Here is an 18,534-nt window from a genome sequence, read left to right as displayed (position 1 = left end):
GTCGATGTTTCTCCAAGTTAAAGAGCCCCAAGCATTTTAACCTTTCTTCATAGGGAAAGGGTTCCAACCCTTTAATCATTCTAGTTGCCCTTTTCTGCACTTTTTCCAATGCTATAATATCCTTTTTGAGGTGCGGTGACCAGAATTGTAGACAGTAATCCAAATGAGACCTCACCATCGATTTATACAGGGGCATTATGATATTGGCTGATTTGTTTTCAATTCCCTTCCTAATAATTCCCAGCATGGTGTTGGCCTTTTTTATTGCAATCGCACAATGTCTTGACATTTTCAGTGAGTTATCTACCACGACCCCAAGATCTCTCTCTTGGTCAGTCTCTGCCAGTTCACACCCCATCAACTTGTATTTGTAGCTGGGATTCTTGGCCCCAATGTGCATTACTTTGCACTTGGCCACATTAAACCTCATCTGCCACGTTGACGCCCACTCACCCAGCCTCAACGGATCCCTTTGGAGTGCCTCACAATCCTCTCTGGTTCTCACCACCCTGAACAATTTAGTGTCATCTGCAAACTTGGCCACTTCACTGCTCACTCCCAACTCCAAATCATTTATGAACAAGTTAAAGAGCATGGGACCCAGTACTAAGACCTGTGGCACCCCACTGCTTACTGTCCTCCACTGCGAAGACTGCCCATGTATACTCACTCTCTGCTTCCTATTAATTAGCCAGTTTTTGATCCACAAGGGGACCTGTCCTTTTACTCCATGACTCTCAAGCTTTCTAAGGAGCCTTTGATGAGGAACTTTATCAAAAGCTTTCTGGAAGTCAAGGTAAACAACATCTATTGGGTCTCCTTTATCCACATGTTTGTTCACATTACTAAATAGAAAATTACTAGCATTAGAAGGTCATGGAAATGTTTTTGGATGGCATGCTTACATGTACTATGGAAAAAATAAGATGGACGGCTTCTTCGCACATCATTATATAAGAAGTAATTTGTTAAATACTTGGTCAAAATATAAAAGATATGGAAATGAGAGAAGACCGTTTTGGATTCTGCCAACAGAAGTCATAAAATTGTATTCAGATATTAAAGAAGAGAAGTAGTTATCATATAAACAGCTTTTAAAAATTCAAGGAGGAAAGGTGGAATTAAAATCAGCCGAGGAAATACAGTATAAATATAATTGGTTTCAGTTTCAACAAATAAAGAGTTTGCTTGAACAGGACATGAAGAAATATGGAATAAGACAAGAACAAACAGAGCTGGAGAGAATGCTGTTTGGGGAGAATGAAAAGCTGATTTCAAAGACATATAAACTATTACTGAAATGGTCTACGGAGGATGAAGTAGTTAAAACACAAATGATAAAATGGGCAATAAATATAAATAAAGAAATACAGATGGAGTCATGGAAACATTTATGGAAGAACTCTATGAAAATATCTACATGTTATAAAATTAAGGAAAATTGCTTTAAAATGTTATATAGGTGGTATATGACATCTAAGAAACTAGCAAAAATGATCAGGTGTCGGATAGATGTTGGAAATGTAAAAAACAAGAAGGATCTTTCTACCATATGTGGTGGACTTGTGAAAAGACAAAACAATTTTGGCAAATGATTCAGCAAGAGATTTCGAAAATTTTGGGATATAATATTAAGAAGGCACCAGATATTTTTGGTTGGGATTACAAATGAAAACATTTTTAAAACAAGATAGAATGATAATTTGGTATATGCTCTCAGCTGCACGGACATTATATGCGCAGATGTGGAAACAAGACAAAATACCAGAAATGTGGGAGTGGATTTTGGAAGTTATGCATTGGAGTGAAATGGACAAGCTTACAAGAATCTTAAAAGAACAAGATTTAGAGAAGTTTAAAAATGAGTGGGCAAAATTCCAAAAGTATGTTGAAAAACAATGGAATGTTAAAGGATATTTGGCGATTTTTGACAATGGTTAATATCTAAAGAAACTTTATATGGATTATAGTAAAAAAGCGAGATTATTGGAATATATCTTTTTTGTTCTTTTTGTCAATGATTTAAGGATTACTATGAAGATGGATTATAATTATAACCTATGGGGTTGGGGGGGGGTTGTTTTTCTTTTCTTTCTTTTTGATGTTTTTTCTATGAAGTAAGATTCTTTAGTAGATAAAATTTTACCTTTTTAATAAATTAAATAAAATACACTGCCAGGGGTAACCAAAAGGGGGGAGGGATGGAGAAAATGCAATGTATATGTATTAATTTTTAATAACATATGATAATGTGTTATTACAATATATTGCAGTATAATAAATTGTTTTAAACTAAAAAGTTGAGGCTGTGAACATGCTTCCAAGTTTATCTCCTAATACCGTGCTGAAATACAGTCAATAAAATTGGAAATGAAATAACTGTGCCAAGCAGAAAAATCTCCTTATTTTATTCTGTTTAGAAAGTTGCAGTATAAATGAGCTAGAGAGAAGCTATTTTTAAAAATTATTTATAGGCACAAGTCAAAACCAACTTGGACAAGGGTAGACAAATTAATAACTTTAGTGAGGCGAGAGCCTCTCTCTCTCTTTTTGTCATTATAAACATCACAGCTCAGAAGACAGGAAATTCTTGAGTCATTAGAAGTAGTCCTGCATAGGACTGCCAGCTTTGGGCTAGCAAATTCCTGGAGACTTGCAGGTGTAGTGTGGGGAAAGCAGAGTTTCAGGAGGGGAGGGACCTCAGTGTGGTATAATGTCATACACTTCATCCTCCAGAACAGACATTTTCTCCAAAATGAATTTTTAAAATTCTGTTGCGGAAGCTAATATATAGATAAACAGGGCCTTTTTGTAGAAAAAGCCCAGCAGGAACTCATCTGCATATTAGACCACACCCCTGATGCCAAACCAACCAGGCCTGTGTGTTCCTGCTCAAGAAAAGCCCTATAGATAAATCAAAGGCATAAACACTTTTCTTGCACAAATCTGCAATCAGGTTTTCTAAATTTTTCTTTCTTACCAGAAGACAACTAGAGATCAATCCAAGACATGATCACACCAAGATATAACAGGTGAGTTGATTCCTTCTGTTCATCCCAAATTTTATTTGAACAATAATTACAAATTTACTTAGCTTTTGAACGTAGCCTCAAGAAGCTACATCCTAAGGTAACTTAACATCCCTTTTTACTAGCTGACAAGGAAAATCATAACATGTACAATAAATGATAACACAAAACATTGACAAAAGTTTGGGATTAGACTTCAAAAGTTAGAATATACAGTCACTGTATTAAAAACTATTAGAAAATCTGGATATTTATGTCATGAATTCACGTATCCCACCTTTTGAGTCTCTGGAGACTGACTGAGAGGGCTTTGTCCATGTCCCACTCCCTTTAAGGAAATATTTTCCTTTCGAGGTTTTGAGATTCCTCTTGCAGCTGTCCCCAACTAGAATCCCTATCTTTGCCCCCCACCCCACTCCACCCCACCCCTGGCTCACTAGAAATGGAATGTCCATAAGTGTGCGTATATATGAACCTCCTTCTATTCCCTTAAACTGAGCTGCACCTCAAGCTTGGCTAGGTCTTAGTATTCCTTCTTGGTAGAATGACTAGATAGGTAAAAGCAGGCAGACCACACCAAAGATCTTTAACAACTAAGTCTAAATGAACCTAAATGAGTCAAAAGACAGAGAAGTAGGAATCAGACCACAATACAGATGTTACAGAGTACTTGAAAGAAACCAAAAGGAGAATAATTAGTTAATCCTTAAGGGGCCAGTATTTTACAGCAAGGTTTCTTTCCCAGAAACGGGCACCTGGCAGCAGAAATGCAGACAAAGGCTGAACTCTAACCTTGATGCAAACTTCAGTCTCTCTTGGTGCAGTTTGAATCCTTCACCTCTAGCTTGGAAGGGTCTTTGTGGAATCCTGTGGACTCAGCTCAAGTCTTCCTGCCAAACCACAACCAAGCAACCACCCAAATGCTGGATAAGGATTTTTTTAGGGCATCTGAGCTACTGATTACAAGTCACACATCTTGGCTCTTGGGCCACTTTTGGTCAAATAGCATTTGAGGGCTCCACAGACCATCCCTTCTCTCAGCTCATCTGTCACTGAAAAACTGCCTTCCTCTCCCTTTCTGGAATAATTTGGGAATTCCCTAGATTGCTCTCTCATTTTACAATGTTGTGTCATATAAACGCTTATTTCTGCTACATTTTCCACCAGACATTTTAATAGTATATTATTATGATAATAATCCACAGACAAAACTAACCATGTTGAACGGGAATAATGTAATTTTAACAGTAAATAATAATATGTTATTGAAAATAATAGCATAGCTAAAGTCTCTTTCCTTAAACAAAATCCACATTTGAAAGATCCCCAGCTTTGCATGCTTGTATGCCATATTCCCCAGATTTAGGAGTTTTTACATCAGAAAATCACCAGACGTCCACACACATCCCTCCCAGATATCATTCTCTAGCAGGGCAGAATTGAGGCCACAGCTGTGAACAGAACTTGTGATAGCAATGCAAGCTGCTGAAGAGGAAGAGGCTTCAGGGCTTGCACACAGATGGGGCGATGAGCACCTGACTTTCATCTTAACTGAAAAGAGGGCAAGGCTTGTGAGATAAATGCCCCTTTCTAAGGCTGCTAAGAAATAATGGTCTCACCATTCTAATGCTGAGTTCTCTCTAAGAAAACAGAAACCTGATTTTCATGTGGAACTGGTAAGGTGAAAGAGCTTCTCCATGGAACTTTCGACTGGCTCATTTCTGCATGCTTAGTTTATAGCACTGCCAACCTCCAGTTGGGAGATGGAGATCTCCCAGGATTACAACTGATATTCAGACAACAGAGATCAGTTCCCTTGGAGAAAATGGCTGCTTTGGAGGGTAGCATCTATGGCATTCTACCCCACTAAGGTCCCTCCCCTTACAAACCCTGCCCTCCACAAGGCTCTACCTCTAAATCTCCTGGTATTTCCCAAGTGGGAGTTGGCAACCCTATTATTTCACACACCGCAGATCTCTAACCCCTTCCAGATATTGTGCCAGCATACATATGTAAGCATGCACAGGTACTCTGCAAAGGTTGCCATGAAATTTAAACAAATCCTGAAGCCATGCAGAAGCTGCACAGGGCACCTCTTTTGTCTCACCATATTCACATTTAAGACAGGCTCGATATACTTCAGCAGGGAAAGACTGAGAATTCTTACTGGTTCCATGTAAAAATAATCTCTGTTGATCAGAAGTATTACTTTAACCTGGTATTTACCTATCTAAAGCAATGAGTTGAATCTAAAGTTATCGTTTTAATGGATTTAGCTGTTTAATGAGTCAACAAAGCCATCCTTTTCTTTTTTGGGGGGGGGGGGATTCCAGCTGGATGAGGTTAGGGTTCCTATTGCATTATAACCGTTCTGTGCTGGTGCACGACCACCAGCTATAGCAGGGTTGGACTGCCCATATTGCTCCAGCCTTCCTATTTTGTTTGAGACGTGAAAGGAAGAATGAAATAACTTGCAATGATCCGGCCACAATCACCATTCATTGTTAAAAATTATTCTCCTTTTTCATTAAAATCATCTCCTTTTTCATTCCCTTTTACAGTAACACACCAGAGAACAAACCAAGATAGTCTCACACTTTTACCAATTAAATGTGGCCTCCACAACTCACCCAGCTACAGCTGTAATTAAACTAACGAAAGCATTCACCCCTAGTTGGGACCAGTGGGGAGTGCTACTGCAAACTCAGTCTTTAACCATCAACCTCTTCTATATTCAGCATTCTCAGGATTTGCAACAGAAGAACCACCACTAATGCATAAACCCTGGATATCTCAGTTGCCCAACAGATAGAGTTGCCAGATCTGGAAATATCTGGGGACTCAGGAAATATCTGGGGACTTTAGGGGTGGAGACAGGAGACTTGATGTAGAGCCAGGACCAAGGTTGTGACAAGTATGATAATCACATTTAAAGGGCATGCACTCCTTTAAAATGTCTTCTCTTCACTGAAAATAACTGAGGATGGTGGCAGCTTCTTTTGAGGCTCACCCTCTTTTGAGGCTTTTTGAAACTGGGGGACGGGGGGCTAGTTGAAGAGAGGCTCCTGATGCTATTCTGAAAATTTGGTGCCTCTACCTAAGAAAACAGAGCCCCAGATACTCATGGATTGATTCTCCATTATACCCTACATTGGAGAAAATACAGTGTTTAAACAAGAAGGGTCAAAAGATGTGTCCAGTCTCCATAGGATATACCTAGCAGACATTCGACACCACCCCCCCGCCACTTTCTGATAACCCTGAAACAGGGAGGGCCTCCAAACTAGAGGATCCTCAGCCTCCAGCTTCAACCCTACCTACAGATTTTTAATCAAGCAGAGTTCTTCCGGATGCTGAAACAATCAACTGGATTATCCATAAGAGAGTCTGAAAGAGAGATAATGTGAACTCATGCTGGATTAAACTAGATATATATCCAAAAAAATCAGGACACTAAATGCTGTCTAACTGGATATGCATATAACAGCACAATATGAATCCATGCATGAATGCTAGAGCAAATCCAAACGGAGAATGTTTTCACTTTAAAATACCCAGCATATTTCAGAACACAAAAGACCATTAAGGAGGGCAATAGATAGCAAACAGATAAACTTCAGACACACCGGACTCCTATGCATAATCAGGAAGTCACATACAGAGGAAAGAAGAAAACTCTTCTTCCCAGAGGTGATGTATTGTGCCTCCTGGGGTGCTATCCCAGAGAGCCAGTGCGGCTTCAGAGCTAACAGGAGCACCACCGACATGGTATTTGTTCTCAGGCAGCTCCAAGAGAAATGCAGGGAACAGAACAAGGGTCTGTATGTGACTTTTGTCGACCTTACCAAAGCTTTCGATACCGTTAGCAGGAAAGGCCTGTGGCAAATCTTGGAACGTTTAGGATGTCCCCCAAGGTTCCTCAGCATGATCATCCAGCTACACGAAGACCAGCGAGGCCAAGTCAGACACTGCAACGACCTCTCGGAGCCCTTCCCAATAGGCACAGGTGTAAAGCAAGGCTGCGTTCTCGCGCCAACTCTCTTTACGATCTTCTTTAGCATGATGCTTCAAAGAGCCGCAGTAGATCTAGATGAGGACGATGGTGTCTACATCCGCTATCGCACCGATGGCAGCCTGTTCAACCTGAGGCGACTAAAGGCACACTCCAAGACAATGGAAAAACTCATCCGAGAGCTACTGTTTGCTGATGATGCTGCACTCGTCTCCCACTCGGTATCAGCTCTGCAGCATATGACGTCCTGCTTTGCAGAGGCTGCCAAGCTATTCGGCCTAGAAGTTAGTCTGAAGAAGACAGAAGTTCTCCACCAGCCTGCACCCCAGGAAGATTATCACCCTCCCTGCATCACTGTGGGTGAATCAGTTCTGAAGACAGTCCAGCAGTTCAGCTACCTGGGGTGCATCATCTCCTCAGATGCCAAGATCGACAAGGAGATTGACAACAGGCTGGCAAAGGCAAACCGTGCATTTGGCCGACTGCACAAAAGAGTGTGGAGCAACAAGCATCTGAAAAAAGGCACAAAGATCAATGTTTACAAAGCGGTTGTGATGACAACCCTCATCTATGGCTCCGAATCGTGGGTTTTATACCGTCATCACCTGCGACTCCTTGAGCGCTTTCATCAGCGCTGCCTTCGCACCATCCTCAACATCCACTGGAGTGACTTTGTGACCAACACTGAAGTCCTCAAGCGGGCAGAGGTTACCAGCATCGAGGCACTGCTGTTGAAGACGCAGCTGCGCTGGGCAGGGCATATTTCTAGGATGGAAAACCACCGCCTTCCCAAGATTGCCCTGTATGGCGAACTCTCCACCGGCCATCGAAATAGAGGGGCACCAAAGAAGAGGTACAAGGACTCCTTGAAGAAATCCCTTAGCACCTGTCACATCAACCATCACCAGTGGTCTGACCTAGCCTCAGATCGCAAAGCATGGAGGCACACCATCCACCAGGCTGTCTCTTCCTTTGAGAACGCACGCATAGCTGGTCTTGAGGACAAAAGGAGATTGAGGAAGAATCGCACTGCTACAGGACCAACCCTAAATCAGACTTTTCCCTGCAGCCGCTGTGGCCGGACCTGCCTGTCCCACATTGGTCTTGTCAGCCACCAGCGAGCCTGCAGCAAACGTGGACTATTGCACCCTTCTTAAATCTTCGTTCGCGAAGCCAAGCCGAGAGAGATAGCAAACAGATAAACTTCAGACACACCGGACTCCTATGCATAATCAGGAAGTCACATACAGAGGAAAGAAGAAAACTCTTCTTCCCAGAGGTGATGTATTGTGCCTCCTGGGGTGCTATTCCAGAGAGCCCCCCTGAACTTGAGTGGACTTTTCTGCAGTCAAGGGGACTGTCACCAAACAGAAGAGCTTAAAAGGTCCCATTCAGAGATCGAAAATCCACACACACTGATGTACCAATGAGCCAGAGTTTACAAAATTTAAAAATACCACACATAAAACAATGCACCATACTTTCTTATACTTTCTTATAACAATACTGTTTAATCCTAATTGAAAAACTATAGAATGAATATAAACATTTAAAAAGAAGGCCTATAAAACAAGAAACTGCAAGATAAATTTATAGTGCAATTTACCTTTTTAAACCAAAGTAGACCCTTCTTAAACCATTGACTTATTACTGTTAGTTAGTATTTAATTAATTTCATTTCTGTACAAACAAAAAAGGGAACTGTCTAAAATAAATCAAGCCCTGATTATAATATATATATAGAATTTCCTTAATGTATTCAGTGTGGTGTATAGGCACAGAATTTCTTAAGAAAAATCAGTAGTATTTAAGGGCTTTTTCAGCATCTGTTTTCTGCAGTCAAATGTAATCAAAATGCACTATGAAACCAGCCATCAACATGACTAGAAAAATAAAGAAGCCAGGAAAAAAATCTTAAGTGACTGTTGGAGAAAATACAGTATTTAAAGAAGGAGAAGGCTCAAAAGATGTGTCATGCTCTTCCACACAAAATATAATGACTCTAATGAGCATCTGTGAGGTCATAATCCCTTGAGAGTATAGGTGGTTTTCTCTCCTTTCTCTTCAATGCCTATTCTGAGGCTAAAGGTAAAACATAATTAAATACATTAGAGAACTATCCAGCTAGAAATCATTATGCAAAGCTAAAAATGAGGTAGGGGTTGGGGATTGTTTTTTTTTTTTTTAAGTCTAGGAAGCAGACAGTGCAAATGTTTAGGAAGATACAAGCAATAAAAGAGCAGAAGAGTTAGGAATGTTGTGCTCCTTCATGCTGAATCTGAAGATTCAAGGAAACAGGATTTAAATACCTGCAGACTTAGAGCAGGTATCTTGCACTCCAGAGATAGAATGGAGGGATTGGGCTGCTGCTGCAGTGTGACACTACAAACCCCTTCTCTAGGGTTGCACCGCTGTGGTGGCCCAATCTCTCCATTCTATCCTGTGGGCCCATAGGATAGAATGAAGAGATTGGGCCACAGCGACCTCAGAGAAGGGGGAGAGTGCAAGTAGGGTGGCCAAAGAGGGTCTAGGGTGCCAAAGAGTCCAGGGCTAGCCCTGTTTGCATGAATGACAAAAGTTGCACCACAAGGCCACTCAAGTCAAGGACCCTCTCAGGTACAGTGGGGGTGGGGCAGAGAATTTATATATTAACCAAAAGGAGAAAAAACAAACTTTTAAAAAAACAGTGAGGACTAAATAGGCACCAGATGAAAACAACTGAGCAGAAAGGGGTGAAGGATATCAGCCTACTCAAGAGTTCAGAGAATTATGGAAGAGATTTTGAAGTGGTGTGATTTAAGCATTGTTGCTGTCTCCCGGCCTCTCCTTTGGTTTCTTGCAGCCCCCCCCCCCTCCTGATTTTTCTGTAAGGAGGAAAATGACTCCATCCCATCACTGACTGTTCTAAAACAGACATTTACCAGATTTAGATTTTGCCTCTTTCATAATGTGAACATATATTTACTGAGTGGCTGCAAAGGTCCTTCCCTAATTCCTCTGCCTCAAAATGGGGGAAGAGTAGGCCCCAATTTCTATATTACCTTTTGAACCTGGTATTTTTTATCCACAGTGATGCTGAAATGGTTTTGATGATTTAACTTCTTATGTCCCTTTGATGTTTCTGTAGAATTATGTTGAATAATTCTGAGAATTTATGTTAAATGGCAGGCTGGGATTTTGAGTGCACTTTTTTGATCAAATATGCTGAGGGTCAGTGTGCAATTCATAATATTCAGCTAAAATAAAATTAAAATCTCCAGAAATTATACTATGGGTTATATCAAAGGATGCATAGGAAACAATCTTGTACCGACTCAGTACTATCTAGTCTACTGGCAGCAACTCTTCAGGGTCTTAGGTGGAGAGCTTTCACATCACCTACTACTAGGTCCTTTTCGTAGGCAATGACTGGAACTGAACCAGGAACCTTCTGCATGCAAAGCACATACTTTTACCACTGATCCATGGCCCCTCCCTAAACCAGCTACAGTAGGCACATATTCTGGAATTTTCCATGCTTTGAGATTTTACAGTGTTAGTATAGGAACTCCTCTTGTTTACATCAAACAAGGGAAGCTACTAAGTAGGCACACTTCAGAACATGCATCCTTTGAGGTTAACTTCCTCCCTGCCCATACAATTCACTGATTAAAGGGATCCTTAGGAGGAAGTAAATGGAGCTACAAGAAGATGCATCTTGTGGAGCACTTTCACAGGGAAGCAAGTAGCAGGTCCTTGCTTCCCTCCAGCATAATTTCTATTTCTGAAAGCTGAGATTTAGCATTTGCATGCTGCGTTTTGCTGCCAACATTCTCACGCAGCATGAAACACATGAAGGATATATGCTTGCACAGACCTCTACCACCACCCTTCCAACAATGTGAGTGGGACATGAGAGGCAAGAATCTTTTTTTAGTTTTTTCTATACTCTTTAACACGCCTTCTTCTGTGTCCTTTGACTTTTTTCTATGACCCTGCACTGGGTGAAGCACCCACTCAAGTGAACCACTAGTGTTGTCTTCCTCTTCATGGTTTAGTGCCCTGGGTCTCCTGAGGCTAGCTAACAACCTTCTTAATAGCAACAATTATATAAGGGATGGCAACACTGCTATAAAATGGCAGTGGGTGGATGCAGCATGTGCCATATTGGTTTTTAAGGACCATATTGGCTTATGATTGGAAACAAAAAAGATTGTGTAAATACATAGTCTTTAATCCTTTACTGTACAGAACCATCTGTTTTTATTTGGAGAGAACATCTAGAGATTTTCAGTCAAGAATTGTTCCACAAGTGTGTAAATACATACATAATAATAAAAACTGGCTACCACTGGCCTCACATTTATTGACCGCTGTAGCTAATCACCTTCATCCCTTGTATTAAATGCATCCAACACAGCTGTTGGGCACTGCATTAAGAACATGTCATACTGCTACAGCTGGATCAAATGAGATCCCCATTCTGACACATGTATAAAATCTGATATTTTCTATAACCAAAATTCACACCTGTTAGCACTATCACTGGAGTTCTAAGCTATCAGCCATCTTTCCAGTCTTTGATTCTACAGCTGTTAGATGTGGACTAGATAAAAACAAGCAGGACCTGTGGTTCATGCAAAGCTGCAGCATGCCGGAGAACACTGCATCATGCATCATGTGCCCGATCATTCACAAGTATCCTTCGTGCTGACTAACACATGCATACATATCACTCAAAACTCATTGCTCAGCAGAACAAGGGAACTATCTCTCTGGAAAGAGCTTGAGTCTGCAGGGAAGCAAAGCCACAGCTCTGTTGCCTCTGTGCGACATGTGGCCACAGTTTCCCCCATGCAAGTCATTGTTTGATGCGGCAGCTGCTGCTGAGTGCTGAGCATTCATTTTTGTCAACTCACCCTGAAATGATCAAAGAAGGACAGCAACAAGTGCTTGCAATCAAGAGATCCCCTGCTCTTCTTTGCATGCTGGGGACACCACCAAGCACAGGCAAAGGCAACTCACTCTCCAGTTTCCAACCCTAGGCAAGCCCTGCTGTCGATGACTAAGCCTTCCAGTCCCAAATGGTGTGGGCATCCACACCATTAAAGTTACATCAAAGCAAACTTCAGCCTCTACCCAGGAATCTCTTTATACAGCCATTCCCCCAAGCAGGCAGTGATTGAATGGCTCCATCTAGCACCTGCTGCTTTTTTCCCTCCCCCAAGGGCATCTTTCCCTAATGAATGAAAGACATGATGAATTGGAGTCTACCCTATAAGCTAGACCTTTAATGAGGCCAGGATGCAGCCAGACATTCAGGGCTGGGCTGTCGCACTAGCTCTGGGAAGCCAGCATCTGAGAGAGAGAGTCAGCTCTGCCCAATTGTTGACAAGGTGCATTGAGTTGATCTGGCTCATCAGATTAATATCCAGATGCCTGCAGACAGCAGTTCCCCAGGGGGAAGAGTCAGTCCCTGGACATCGCTTTCAATAGTCCTTTATTTAAAAGACCAACTCTTTTATTTTAAGGGTTATTACAGTACATCACACACCCAAGCTGCCCTGTTTTAGAATGCTCTGTAGCTTTGTCAAACCCTACAGAACAGGCAACACGGTAAGGCAAGGACCCTGCATTTTGAAACAAACACAAGTTGGATTTTGGGAGGGGATCTTTTGATACCGAATCCCGAAATAGTTCCTTCCCGCCCCCCGCCCCCCCCCCCCAGGGTGGAATATTTTGCCATCATCTATGGCTGATTAATGAGAGGGAAAGTCTCTTTTGGCAGTTCCTCTCCTCCAGTGTCAGGAGCAGCGGTGACTGCAGGCTGCACTCTGGCTTCTGCTCCATCAGCTTCCTTCCCCGCACTTGTACAGCAGAGGACTCTGCTCTGGCTGGATCCGAGTTGGGATGCTTGAAGGAAGAGAGCTGCGGACAACCGAGTCCCTGCTGCTTCCAGGTGATCCTCTCAGCGTTTCCGTAGATTTCAAAGGACCACAGGGCAACACAGTACTTCCGATTGCAACGCACGACCAGCCAACCGTCAGGCGCTGAACATGCTTTTGGAATAAAGGGGATCACAGTTTTTAAAACCGGAGAGCCCTTCGCCCAGAAAGCGGTAATGTCCAGGCCAGACAGAGCAACATCTTCCCCGTAACCTCCGAGCTGTTTTCTAACCAAGAGTTTCTAACCAAGTGCTCCCCAGCCTTCGGTGCCAAAGGGAGCGGCGAAAAGGCTTCCGTTTCTCCAAATCAACCACTGCTCCCCCCCCCCCCACGTGCCCGCTCAAAGCCCACTGCGAAGAACCTCTAAAGGGAAGGGCCGGAATTAAAGAGGGTTCAATCTTCTCCCTGCTCACCTCCCCACACCAATCAATACACCGCGGTATGTGCCTCTCTCGAAGGCTCGCCCATCAGCCACCCCCAGCAGCCCATTTACCGCTGGTATCCTTGAAGGCCGGGGTCGGGGTGTCTTGCAGGCGCTGGCTCCAGCCCCTCTGGTCTTCCTCTCCCTCGTCTTCCCCCTCATTCTCCTGCTGCTGCTGCTCCCCGAGACTCCGGCAACTCGCCTCCGAGTCGCCCGGCACTTGCAGCAGCCGCTGCTCCGCGGCGGCTTTGGAGCCCCGCCGCCCGCCAGTCCTGCCCCGCTGGCCGCGTCCGCCCTCCGGGGCTTGGCGTTCGTCGTCGTCCTCCTCGGAGGCAGAGTCAGCCGTGGTGCTGTAGAAGGGGTTCCCGCTGCTGTCCTGGCCCGACTCCCCGAAGACATCGTCCGAGATCTGCAGGCTCTCGTAGCGGCAGCGGGCCGCCTCCAGCAGCGACAGCGCCTTCTGCCTTGGCCCGCCGCCGCCGCCGCCGCCCTCCGCCATCATCTCGGGCGCCGGCGCCAGCAAAAGCCCCCGCTCGGCCGGATCCTCCGAGCGCAAGCAGCAGCCCAGCAGCAGGAGCGGCTCGGCGAGCGAGGGAGGCAGGCAGGCTGGGGAAGCGCCACCGCTTTCTCCTCCTCCACCGCCTCCGCCGCCTCGGAGCCCAGCCTCCCGCTCTCCCCGGCACAACCCGCCCCTGTGTGTGTGCAGAGCCATGGGTGGAAGCAGCCAGCTCAGCATCTCTCCCGGTGCCTCCTCATCTAGCCAATTATAGCTGCAGTCCTAAAACGAGAGGTGGGGTTTTATGGGCGCTCCAGACGCCCAGAGCCCACCCATTCCCCACCCCCGAGGGGGGAGGGTCTCCGCCGTTTAAAACCACAGAGTTGATTTTTGAGAAATGCCAGAGGCTGCGCAAAACCCAGGCTGCCCCCCAAACGAAGGTTGCGAGGCGCTCGTCTGAGTCCCCATGGGGCGCCGCTTGGGGCAGACCTGGAAAGAAAGGAGCACCTTTAACTGGGGCCAGGATCGCGGCGCGCTCGTTCCCATCCCCTTCACTCTGTCGCATGGAGCTGTCCAGCGGCTCTGGTGCTGACGCCCACCTCCCCATTAGAGATCTCGACGAGTCATGAATTGACGAACTTGCTCACATTAGCCATGTGATTTACAGTGGAAAGGGGCTGAAATCATCCTGAGTCACCGACGCTTTGGCACAGGGTTGGCATATCAAACAAGACAAGCAGGAGGACCCAGCAGGACTCGGAGCAGAAGCAGAAAAAGAAACAGACAACCTGCTTGCCTTTCCGCAGCAGACTGTGGTGTATGTCAGTCAGCTGGCAATAATAAGCATCCTGTCATATCCTCTTCATCGATAATAGCATCTGCAACCGCGCGCAACTCGCTCAGCTGTGATTAAGGTCTTCAAGTCACTTTCATGTCAGAGTGAATTGCAGTGGCACTAATGTACATCATAGGGGACTGGAATGCCAAAGTAGGAAGTCAAAAAAGTGACTTTGTCCATGGGGTTGCAAAGAGTCGGACTCGATTGTGCGACTGAACAACAACAACAATGCACCCTAAGAGCACACTTTTCTGCTCCTGAGAAAGACTGCAAAGAGGGGAAAGGTTGCTCTACATCCCCAACACTAGAAGTTGTCCAGGCTGTGAGAAAGTGAGTCTGCTTACCAAAAGATTCAAAAGTCAACCCCTTTTAAGAAAATAGTTTGTACCAGACATTACTGCCAAACAGGTGGCCTCAGCCAGGGCCGGATCTGGGGGGGGGGCAGAGGGGGGTGCTTGCCCCGAGCGCCAACGGGGGGGGGGCAAATTGGGTATGGAGCCCATTGTATTCTATGGGACCATAAAATAGAATGGCCCATAAGGGGGCGCCATTTTTGATTTTGCCCCCCCTCAAAAAACATGTAGATCCGGTCCTGGCCTCAGCAAAAGTAAGGATATGTGTCATATGCATACAATGCTGCCACTTGCCACAAGTGCATAAGCGAAGCATTTGAGATTTCTGTGCTGTCCAATGCTGTCTCCCAGCAATTAACACAGAACAATGGTCACATTCAACAGCCAGTTTCCTTATCACTACCCTTCAGGAAGCCCCACCAAACAATGGGCACATCCACAAACCAATTGCCCTTTCATCACACCCCCTCCAGCCTAGAAATAGCAGCTCTCCAGCAGCCCTGGCTCCGCTCAATGCACAGCAGCCAAGAAGGTCTGAGCGCCTGCTCCGGTTGCAACGCCACTGAGGATGTTCTCCGCAGCTGAGAACGAAACGTCTGGAAGGAAAACTTTCTCCAGTAGAACACGGCACTTGATCCCGAAAGATTCTACAAACCCTAATGATGTTACCAGCCGTGAAAACCTGAAATCCTTGTACAATGTACTTCAGACCACCCAGTCCCTGGCTCTCAGGAACCACTTTGGTTATTTTGTACTCAAAATTCTGCCTATGCTTTTGGGCACATGACCATGTCAATAAAGTAAGTTATGCATATCAACATTTGGAGGTTTAACAAGTTCCAAAAAGGATCTTGTTTGAATGTGTTCCAGGAAAATGTTCTTTCATGGTTCTCACATCAGAGCTGTATGTCAAAAATCAACAATACTCTTATTTACTTGTAACAGTGGCGGTAAAAACCTCTGTTTAGTGAATATAAAAAGTTATCTGAAACCATTTTCATTGAACTAAGCAGAATTTCTAGTCCTAATCTATTTTCAGCAATTCTCATTGTTGCCACTGGGAGTATGTGCAATAAGGTCTGGATGGAGCTAAATTGTATTATTTATTTTGTAATGCTGCTGCCCTTGTTTGACCAGAGAGGAAAAGAGACAAATGAAATGAACATGAACATCATGAGAAACAAGGGCTACGTCATACAACTTTTGGCCCTCTTAAAATCTGGTGTCTGCTTCCAGCTTCTCCCCAGACACAAACACACAGACAATGACTCAGATATAGTTACAGACAGCTAATCCTACATAACAGTGGTGTGGCCCTGGATGTGAATGCACATCCTCGGCCAAATCAAAAGATGCATCCAGCCAGTGCCAGTGGGCTTGGCAGAGCATTGCTATATGTATGAGGAAGCGCATTATGACACCCAACACATCCAGAAAGCTGCTTATCCAGGACTGCTCTTACAGGACTGGTTCAATAACTAGAACATAAATTTAATTCAAACATCATTGATCTATTTATAATGAGTTTGGAAATGTGTTTCAAATTAGTTTGCATAACTGTAAGCAGAAAGGCAGTTTACTTGTAACCCTCAAACAAGTTATTGTTGAGAAACATTGCTGAAGTTGTTACTCCAAGGAGAAGTGGTGTGAATACTGAAACTGAGCAAAACCCAGATCTGTTTTAATCTAGTGGGCCACTGCATATAAGCTTTCATGTTGTGCTGTGTTTGATTACTCAGAACAATACCTAGAAGATTTGTATCCAGGGCAATCTGAAATACAGATTTCAACTATCCCAAACATAAATACCATTTCCCCTTTTCTTTTCTTTCACTTAGATTAGCTGGAACTCCATGCATTTCCTGGACATGTTGGCCACAACTTTCAGTTTCTCAAATAAACACCCAGTGGTTTACCTGTGATTTGCTAGCCATAAACATATCATATTAAAAATGTTGAGAACCATAGTTCTGTTTTGAAGCATTACTGTTCCTTGGACCCAATTCTGAAGCTGCACAGTAGCTGTGGGGAGCTTAAAGGGGCTCAAGTACCAGGCAAGGCTCATGGGGAGGGCATTTCAAAGTTGAGATACCAGTACTGAAAACATCCTTCCTCTGGTCACACCCACCTTACCTCTGAAGATGGAGATAGACAGCAGGGCTTTGGAACAGGATCTAAAGTGGTAGGCTGACCAATATGGGAGGAGGCAGTGCATCTGGAGCCCCAGCCCCAAGCTTCTTAGGGCCTTATAGGTAAGAACCAACACTTTGAATTTGCCTGGAAACAGATAGTCAGCCAGTGTAGAACTTTCTACCCCTGTTTAATTTGCCTTCACAGATTATTCATTTGAGTGCTATCATCACCCTCCTGAAGTGGTGTACCTCTGTTCACTTCAGCTTGTTTGTGGTTTTCACCCTTCCCTTGTTTACAAAAGGATCTGAAGCATCCTAGGTTGGGGATCTATCTCCCATCCAGCATATGCTGCCTAAAATGTCCTATTATGTTGGGTCTTCTAAGAGTAGGAGGAGCATTTCCTCCCTTGCTGGGATCATATGTCTGGCCAGCCTGTTTGGTCCTCTTGTTCTTGCATGGAGGTTTTCTTAGACACTTACATTTGCAGGAAATGTTGGAACCTGTGATGTGGAGACACACACACAGTAAAGGTGTGTCTGGAAACTTTGACCAGTTGTTGTGACTGTTGGGTGTGGACTGTGGGAAGCACATCATCCCTTCCAGCATCACTGTATGGTCACTTGACACATAAAAATGGGGATCATTGCTGTGATGTATATATAGCCCTCCCCACCCCTCAAAAAGCCTGGCTCTTAAAACAATTATAGCAGAGAAAGAGTAGAGGAGATCAAATAGAATCTGACAAAGAAACTGCCTTTGAGTATTAAAGGAATAAATGTGTGTGTGTTTTAAATATAGTTGAGTCATAAACATTTGAAAGCTCTCCCATTGTATGTGTTTTTTTTTTAAAAAAGCAACAGTAATATTAAGTGTCTTTGTATAACATCCAGAGAGAAAGCAAAATACTTTGCTCACAAGTCCCTGGTTAAGATAGCAAGGTATGCAATAATTTATGGGCTATTTATGGTGAAATGATTCAGGACTCCTTTAACTACACTTCTCAATTCTCTCTAATGACTGCATTGGGTACCATTATATAACATACCAACAAAATGTTTCTTATGATGCGGAGGCAGGGCAGAAGGAGGGCAAGTATACTGCAAGGGCTACATGAGGGGTACACTACACCACTCCTGATAGAGTTCCTGTAAACACAGATGGGACTTCCCTATGTGGCAGTGACCAAGAGGTCTCCCCACCTACCGCCAATCTGACAATGGCCTCTCAAAGCAGCACTTCATGTTTTTCTAGTAGGTGAACTGCACAATGCATTTAACTGGAAAAAGGTCAAATCATTTCTTCAAGGGAAATGTTTCATTGATGGAAAT

At 43.9% G+C, this 18,534-nt stretch overlaps 1 protein-coding gene across 1 annotated transcript in view; it reads right to left on the bottom strand.

The window, feature by feature from the left end:
* The window catches only part of PGBD5 (piggyBac transposable element derived 5), a 114,074-nt gene extending 99,931 nt beyond the window's left edge, over positions 1–14,143 (bottom strand). Inside the window, exon 1 of the mRNA XM_060242789.1 lies at positions 13,459–14,143. Coding sequence (XP_060098772.1) covers positions 13,459–14,122 — 664 coding nt within the window. The 5' untranslated portion in view covers positions 14,123–14,143. The remainder of the gene's footprint in view (positions 1–13,458) is intronic.
* Between the last annotated feature and the right edge of the window lie 4,391 nt (positions 14,144–18,534).

The sequence above is a fragment of the Heteronotia binoei genome, chromosome 1, assembly GCF_032191835.1.
Source record: "Heteronotia binoei isolate CCM8104 ecotype False Entrance Well chromosome 1, APGP_CSIRO_Hbin_v1, whole genome shotgun sequence".
Lineage (NCBI taxonomy): Eukaryota > Metazoa > Chordata > Lepidosauria > Squamata > Gekkonidae > Heteronotia > Heteronotia binoei.
Note: the sequence above shows the minus strand (reverse complement) of the source record. Positions and strands in the feature narration are given on the sequence as shown.